Source organism: Rhincodon typus, unplaced genomic scaffold (genome assembly GCF_021869965.1).
Source record: "Rhincodon typus isolate 14 unplaced genomic scaffold, sRhiTyp1.1 hic_rhity00008485, whole genome shotgun sequence".
Lineage (NCBI taxonomy): Eukaryota > Metazoa > Chordata > Chondrichthyes > Orectolobiformes > Rhincodontidae > Rhincodon > Rhincodon typus.
Window position 1 is genome coordinate 70 of NW_025974123.1, and position 8,605 is coordinate 8,674.

Sequence of the window (8,605 nt, forward strand, 5' to 3'; positions counted from 1 at the left end):
CGTTGGATCCGGAGGTTGGTGGGGTGGTACGTGAGGACGAGGGGGATTCACTTATGCTTACTGAAACATCCCATGTTGTAACAAAGCTATTTTTACACCTTTCCTCTACCTAGACCATTCACCTCTTTAATATGTATGTATTTCTTCTTGCTGGTTATTACAATCCATTTTGGAGACAGGCAAATTTTTCAAAAAGTTTCCTTTCAATTGGCTCACTTTGACAGAACAGAACAGAAAAGGGGACACAACCGCATCACGGATGCAAGCAAATCAAGTCTTGACATGATTTTATATAAACATGAGATGGGACATCTGATCTCAAGCACTGGAAGAAGTAAGGTTTCAAAATTACTTTGTTTTTATAGCCTTATTACTTCTAGCTCCCCTTTTAAAGCTAAATTAAGGAACATCTGAATAATAGCTTCCCATCAGCAGGAAAACTGAAGCGGTGCTTCATTACCTGAGCAATTGCTTTGTTGAGATGGAATACTGATGAAATTGCTATGCATTTTTCAGGGACAGAGATTTCAAGGAATTAATCTTGAATACTGAAGTCTGAAGCCCAGCACAATTTTATTCTACGCATAATTCAGTCCACGTTCTGCGGTTCTCATCACAGCAATCCAAACATTTTCAATACCAAGTTTCATCACAGTACTTGCATTAAAAGACAAAAGTTAGTATAAATCTTACTTGTCAATGAGGTTCTTTGCAATGTTAATCTGCCCCAATGCCAGCTTGTAGTGATCTTTATCATAAAGTACATTCATCAAATCAGCATAAAAAGGGTGTATGTCCTACAAACAAAAAAAAAGTCATTTCTTTAAAGTGCACCTGATATCCAATATTTTATAACACTCAAGTTATTTAAAAGATTATTTTCAATTGGTATTATCTGATGCATATTTTTAAAGACCAGAGATTTTCCATCACTGCTAGTTTAACATACCAATTTATTTGAGATTTTTATGTTGAAATTGATGTCCTCTAATGTCACCATCATGACTAAGCAAAAATTATTCTCACAGGACTGAGTACATTCCAATCAGAGACATTGCTTGTCATATCATTCACTGGGTACAGGTTTAATAAGCATCATAAAACAAAAATTACATACATACGATTAAGCATCTTTCAAGCTGTCATGTTTTGCAAAAGATGCATGCCTATTGCATCCAAGAACAATAATACATTGACATTGTGCATTTAACACATGCATGTATCTAGACCAAATTTTGAAACAGATTTTGCAAATCAGTTGTTCCATAGACAGTAAGCCAGTACTGTATCTGGGCTGTGCAACAGCACCAATTTAAAATCACTTACTGACAGTGCAATTATATTTATTTTGTTTGAGGCAAAATAATACATTGGAATTAATTGTATTTAGGAGAAATCATCAAGTATTTATTCATTCCATATCATCGAATTATACAATGGTACAACACAGCAGGAAACCTTTCAGCCCATCACATCCATGCTAGTACAAGATCAACCATGACCATGTAAACATTCGCAAGGACTTGCGCAAAATATTTTGATTAAATGGAACAGAAGAATAGAAGAATGTGTAACAAGATTTCACATTCAAGATTCCCAAAAGTAAACCATTTTATTTCAAAGATCAACATGAACCTCTTCAACTGGTTCTCAAATGTTTAGTTTCTTTTCCCTGAACGAAAACCTAAACAACAACACATCAATTTCAGGAGTATTCACCGTGTACAGCGAATAGAAATATAAACAATTTAAGTTAAACTAAAATATGATGAGATTTGCAGTTTTTTTGGAACTGCCACACAGCAACTTACATCAAGTTTTGGAAAATCAGTCAGAATTAAGCTGAGACGATCGTGATAGTTTTGTTGCGTAAATTTTATCTTGCGCATATAAAAGTGACGAATTCGGCTGATCTGATAGTTTTTGTGAATCACTGTTGGTGTCTTCCGTTGGGTTTTTGACAAAGTCAGGTCAATGAAATCCTAAAATAAAAAGACAGAAGTTTTGATCTGTAGAGTTTCTGACCAAACAGCAGCATTCAATTTTTTGCAATTCTTAAATCATTCAGTTTTCTCACATTTGCAAATGTTCTTCCTTGTGGCAATTATGGGTTTTGAGGAGAAAGCATGAGAATTTGATTGAGAAATGTTATCAGCCATGATCAAATGCTGGAGCAGACTTGATGAGCTGAATGGCCTAATTTTGTTCCTATAGCTTATGGTCTTATGATCTAATTTTAGAATGCCCTTTCATTTAAATAAATATACTAAAACCAGGGCAAGGTATATTGTTTCATAAAATGATCACATTAACTTCATGTCAGTAGCTTCTGGAGTTATTGATGCTCGGCTTGATCCACTAACATCACTTCCAACATAAAATGTAAAGTGCCATGTATTAAACAGGACGAACACAACTCAATGATGCTGTATGAGTTTTTATACGTGGCTTTAGCATTTTGCGTCAGCCAACGCTGTATGCTTTGCATCAGATGTCTCCAGAGGCAGCTCATCTGTTAAGTTTAATGTGAGAAGAAAAAAAAAATCACCTGATAGTGGCATGTTCAGCTGCAAATGACAGCAGGAAACACCATGTTTATGATACTAAAAATGAACACCCAACGATGGTCACACGTAGAAAGCGTCATATTGTTTTCAATGTACTTAATATAGCAAATCATCCCAAGACCTTCAGAGGTGAAATCAGGATGCCAAAGGAAAATTAGAAGTTTGCGATCAAAATCATATTAGGAGCATTGTATGTTTTAAGAAGGAGAGGTGGTAGAATTTAGAGAATTTATGAGTGGGAATTTGGCAGCTGAAATTACAGCAATCAATGGTGGGACGTTTGGTGGGTTGGAGGATGGGACAAAAAGAGGCCAAAATCAGAGGAATGAGTTTGAGGCATGGACCTTTGGGAGCACTGTTATTTCCATTGTTGACTAGAAGTGAATCTGCAACATGTGTGGACAGAACGTGTGTGTGGTGCATGCATAGATTTCCCCATTAAGACCAGGGTTGCATGCCATTTTGCTCCTGGGCCAATTTAACACTGCCACTTCAACCACCAAGTAATATTTTTCTTTTTAATTACTTTACTAAGTAAATTGTTTGAACTGCAGGGTGACAAGTTCACAGATCCTCATCTCGACTTCATTCTCAGAACTTAAAAAATATGGCTCGTGAGACAGTTGATGCACTGGTTTTAATTTTCCAAAACTCCCTAGATTCAGGGACAGTCCAATTGGAATGGAAGATAGCAAATGTAACCTATTCAAAGAGGGAGGGGTACAGAAAGCAGAAAACTACAGGTCAGCTTGTTCAACATCTTTCACTGGAAAATTTTAGAACTAAATATTAAAAAATCATTGCAGAGCAGTCCAAAAAGTTCAAGGTAATCAGGCAGTGTCAATACAGTTTTAGTGAAAGGGAAATCATGTTTAACCAATTTACTGCAGTTCTTTCAGGAGGTAAGATGCACTGTGGCTAAGGGGGAACCATTGGATGTATTGTACTTAAATTATTAGAAGGAATTTGATGCAGGGCCACATCAAAGGTTATTGTGGAAAATCTCTCAATGAAGCACATATCACATTCTTTTAGATAGAAGGTTTGGCGGCCAAAAGGATGGAGACAGTAGGTAGAAACAGGTCATTTTTAGATTGGCAAAATGTAACAAATAATGTGCCACAAGGATTAATGTTGGTGCCTCAACAGATTACAATTCATATTAATGAATTGGATTAAGGGACAGGAAAATATGGTTGCAAAATACGCCGATGACACAAAGATAGGTAGGAACGTAAATTGTAAAGTGGAAACAAGGAAGTTACAAAAAAAAACAAGCAGATTAAGTGAGTGGCAAATGGAGTACACAGTGGGAAAATGTCAAATTGTTAATTTTGGCAGAAAGGAAAGGAAATAAGCTTATTATTTAAATGTTGATGGACTGCAGAGCTCAGATGCAGAAATATCTGGGTGTCCTTGTGAACAAAATATCTACTTTTTCAATTGCAAGAACCTAACAGTTAAAATGATCACTCTCTGATTAAATGCAAAAGGTTTTTGTTTTTGTTGTAAAGGGAATAGTTGTATGTTACCCATCTGTATAGTTCAGTGACAGTAAGCAGAACTGCCTTTAAAAACATCTCACTTTAAAAGATGTTGAATTTACACACATACATTCAGTACTCCCTCCAATGTTGCGACAGAAATTAAATAGTCCTTTGTGAGATTGAAGATGGGTAGTTTTAAAAATAAAGATGAGAATTTTTAAAATTGAAGGTAGTATGACAGAGCCTCCACACAGATCAGCAAGAAGTACGGTGATGAGTGAGAAAACCTTGCTGCTGTCCAATACCTGGTTATTGGAACCTTGAATGAGATGAAGTTTATGGAGCGTATTTTGAAAGTTTTTTTCAGTTCTTCTTACGTCTTTCTGCACGATCTTTTCGATCTCAGCGTGTTCCTCAGACCTCGACCTCCTGTTCCTTAACCTAGTCCCACTAAACTATGCAAACTTCCTTCACCTGTTGCCAAAAATCCACGTGTGAAACTCTTTACTCAGGCTTTCATCACTGAATCAATCCTAACTGGAGTTAGAAACTACATTCTGTGCCTGTGACGATGAAAGTTGCCACTGATTTACAATTCCTAAATGTCAAGTATAATTTACATTTCATCAATGTTTTGGCACCCTAGATGTAATTGAGATATCCATTACCTAAGCATAATTATTCTCCAAATTTGTCAGGCACGCAAAATCTGTGATTTAAATAATTTTCTTTGTCTTATAGTTATTGGATTTAGCACTCAGGATTTTTTTGGGTTAACAGCATTGCACAAATGATCTGTGGAGTTGAGTAATGCTGAGTAAGAAATTTCATGGAACCTTCTCATCTTGCACTCATCCAGTCAATTCTTTCCCACTACTTCCCCTATTGACATTTGTGAATTGTCCTTATGAGTACAAGATAAAAGGCTTTGACAAAATGCATGTTTTAGCAAAACTTGAACTGAGAAATGTATTAAACTAACGACTTTGACATCATTTAAGGGAAATGCACGGCATAAAATTCTCAAGATAGCAAATCACTGACAAGCTCAAGCACACAATTTTGTTTCCACCTTACTTGAATAATGAAGACACAAGATCATAAAAAAAATTAAAGCAGATCATAAGGACTTTGAACTTTCTCCTGCATTGAATTCACTCATAGCTAAGCTTTGGCTTCAACTCCACTTTTCTGTCTGTCCCTCATATTCCATGATTCTCTGAGACTGCAAAATTCTATCTATTCCATGTGTACACTCAATTATGCAACATATTCTAGACTCGAAGAATCCAATGATTCACAACCCTCTGAGCGAAAAGATTTCCCTCATCTCAGTCCTAAATGATTGCCCTCTGCCAGAGGACAAGGTCAGAAATCAGACGACACCAGATCACAGTCCAACAGGTTTATTTGAAAACACATGCTTTCGGAGCTTCAGTCCTTCTTCAGGTGTTAGTGAGAGGGTAGTATCAGACACAGAATTTATAAGTAAAAGATCAAAGGTTCACACCACTGATGAGGATGTACTAAACAAACCTAAGATGCTGTTAAATCTTTAATCAGTTGGAAGGTTTTAATTGATTAATATGTACATGGAAATCCCCAAATTCCTTTCAAGTCACAGTCCTGACAGAATGAAGGCTTTTATCAGTGTAAAGAAGTGGTGACATCTTAGGTCAGACAATGCATGTTAGATGTGAGACCTTGTTTAGAATCTGCATGTGCCTTAGTCTGGAGTCAGACTGGCTCTTCTGATAAAACCTTTAGTTCTCTCAGGACTGTGACTCGAAAGGAATTCGGGGTTTTAGATATACATATTAATCAATTAAAACCTTCCAACTGATTAAAGATTTAACTTCATCTTAGGTTTGTTTAGTACATCCTCATCAATGGTGTGAACGTTTGATCTTTTACTTACAAATTCTGTGTCTGACACTACCTCTCTCACTAACAGCTGAAGAAGGACTGAAGCTTGGAAAGTTTGTGTTTTCAAATAAACCTGTTGGGCTATAACCTGGCGTCGTGTGATTTCTGACCTTGTCCACCCCAGTCTGACACCAGCACCTCCACATCATCACTCTGCTAGAGGAAACAACCCATCAGTGTCAAGCTCCAAACTTAGGTTTTGAAAAAGAGTGAAACCAAATCAAAATCCCGCAGACCAATAGCTGGCGAAAGAAATTTCATTCGGGCTGCGCAGTGAAAACCTCCATAGGTATCAAACTGGAGATGATCCACAGATGCGGGGGCGGGAAGGGAAGAGAGATGCATGGATGGAGGAGGAACCTTCGACAATCGTCAACACCTTCCGGTAACTGGGGCGTCCCTTTAACCGGCCGATGAAATTGAAGGGGAATTGACAGCCACCTTTTTTTGGGGCGGATAGGGGTTGGTGATGGAGGGACTTACTACCCAGTCGTGGAAAATTCTACACTCCCTTCAAGTCTGTAATCAGTAAAACGATGATATTTAAAATCCATGTCCCAACCTGGCCAGGGCAGAGTGACCAATCGGTTCGTGTGTGTGGAACATAAAAAGCCAGGAAGGGGGTTCAAACCTATGAACACATTAAGAATTGCCATAACCTGATAAATACACCGTTACACACCATCCCCATCCCCCGCGGGCCTAGGGGACACTCAGCCCTGAGCAAGCGGAGGGAATGTAGGATTGACGGGGAACACGTGTCCGGGAGCTCTCGGCCCAGTTATTCGCCCCTCTGACCCAACCCGGCCTTTCAATATGTACAATGTCTGACAGGCCAGTCGCTCGCAGCCTCCAAACGGCCACCACCTACCTTAACGGACGGCACCACCGTGATCTTCTTGAAGTTGTAAAGCGCCATCACGACCCGCCACTCCGCTCCCGGACAGAGGAGGAGACCAGGAGCAATAGTAACAAGATGGTCCAGCTTGTTCAGTCCTCCCAGTCTGGGAGGTGAAACAGCGCCACCCCGCTCCTCCCAGTCTGGGAGGTGCAACAGCGCCACTCCGCTCCACCCAGTCCGAGAGATGCAACAGCGTCACTATGCTCCTCTCCGTCTGTGAGGCGAAACAGCGCCACCCCGCTCCTCCCAGTCTGGGAGGTGAAACAGCGCCCTTCTGTAGCGACACCCCCAGGTGGGGTTAGAGAAATGGGGCCTTCGTGAATACGAATATTAATTTATTTTCGTGAAGAGTGTGAAAGATACTTAATTTAGAACAAACACAGAGTACTCGAGAAATCCATGAGGTCTGGCAGCGTTTGTGGAGAGATAAACAGAGTTGACAACTTCGACTCCAGTATGGCTCTTCGGAGCTGAAAAATGTCAATTTATTTTTAATATGTACTTTTGACCGAGGAGGAGACAAAGGGTTGTTAGTGGTGGAGAAAGAGAGGAAAATAAGATGTAAAATAGTTGTAAATTAAGGTGTGAAAATAAGGGAATGGGTCCTCCCTACTAAGAGCAAAGTGAACAAGATAAAGGAGACGTTTAGATCTTTATTTTACCATGGCTGTCGAGGTCTGCCCTTTGTAAATATTGGCTGTTTTAGCATAGGTGGTGTAAAATGGTATGTGGCTAGCATGGGACTGTGAGGGACCATGGAGTGCATGAATCAGTGTTGTTAGCGGAGCCGTTAAGGTCCGGGGGGAGGGGATGTATGGGAGCTCAAGTTGTCATGGACTGTATGGGGGATGGGGTTGGGAGGGGCACGAGTTGGCAGTACATTGTCATGAGACTATAAGGGGATTGCAGGGCATTGACATGGAGAATTGTGGGCTGAATGAACTACAAAAAAATGCGGCATCATGAGTGTGTAGGGGAAGTAATAGAATGTAAAAGGAACAAAACAATTGGAGCAGACCACCCTGCAACTTGTGTGGCCAATTCCGTAGAATCACAGAAAAGTTATGGCACAGAAAGAGGCAATTCAAACCTGCGATCTGCACCGAGGGCTGCAGCCTCCCATCCCAGTCCAAAACCAAAGGGCACTTTTTCTCAAGGCAGTGTGCCAAATCTGGAAATTTCCTGACTTATAAAAGTCATTACAGCACAAAAAGAGACCCTTTAGTGGAACTTGTCAATGCTGACCAGGTTTCCCAAACTAAACTAATCTCATTTGTCTGGTTTGTCCCATATCTCTCTAAACCTTTCCTATTCATGTACCTGTCCAAATGTCTTTTAAATGTTCGAAGTGTATGTGCATCTCCCAATTCCTCTGGCAGTTCATTCCACATACTCTGTCAAAAAGTTGCCCCTCAGGTCCCTTTTATATCTTTTCCCTCTCACCTTGAAACCATGCCCTCTAGTTTTGAATTCCCCTTCCCTAGGGAAAAGATCTTTGCTATTCAACTTATCTATGCCTCTTATGATTTTAAAAATCTCTATAAGGTCACTTCTCAGCTTCCTACGCTCCAGGGAAAAGAGTCCCAGCCTATCCAGCCTCTCCTTATAACTCAAACACTCCAATCTTGGTAACATCCTTGTAAAGAGATAACAAAGTGTAGAGCTGGATGAACACAGCAGGCCAAGCAGCATCAGAGGAGCAGGAAGGCTGATGTTTCGGGCCT

At 39.7% G+C, this 8,605-nt stretch overlaps 1 protein-coding gene across 1 annotated transcript; it reads right to left on the bottom strand.

Moving 5' to 3' along the window:
• Nucleotides 1-693: 693 nt before the first annotated feature.
• On the bottom strand, nucleotides 694-6,969 carry LOC125482303 (GTP-binding protein 4-like; the record flags this gene model as incomplete). Its single annotated transcript, XM_048594358.1, has 3 exons — nucleotides 6,852-6,969; nucleotides 1,812-1,982; nucleotides 694-797 (listed from the first exon to the last, which is right to left on the bottom strand). Coding segments are annotated over exons 1-3 (323 nt in total), but the record flags the coding sequence as incomplete, so codon positions are not given.
• Between the last annotated feature and the right edge of the window lie 1,636 nt (nucleotides 6,970-8,605).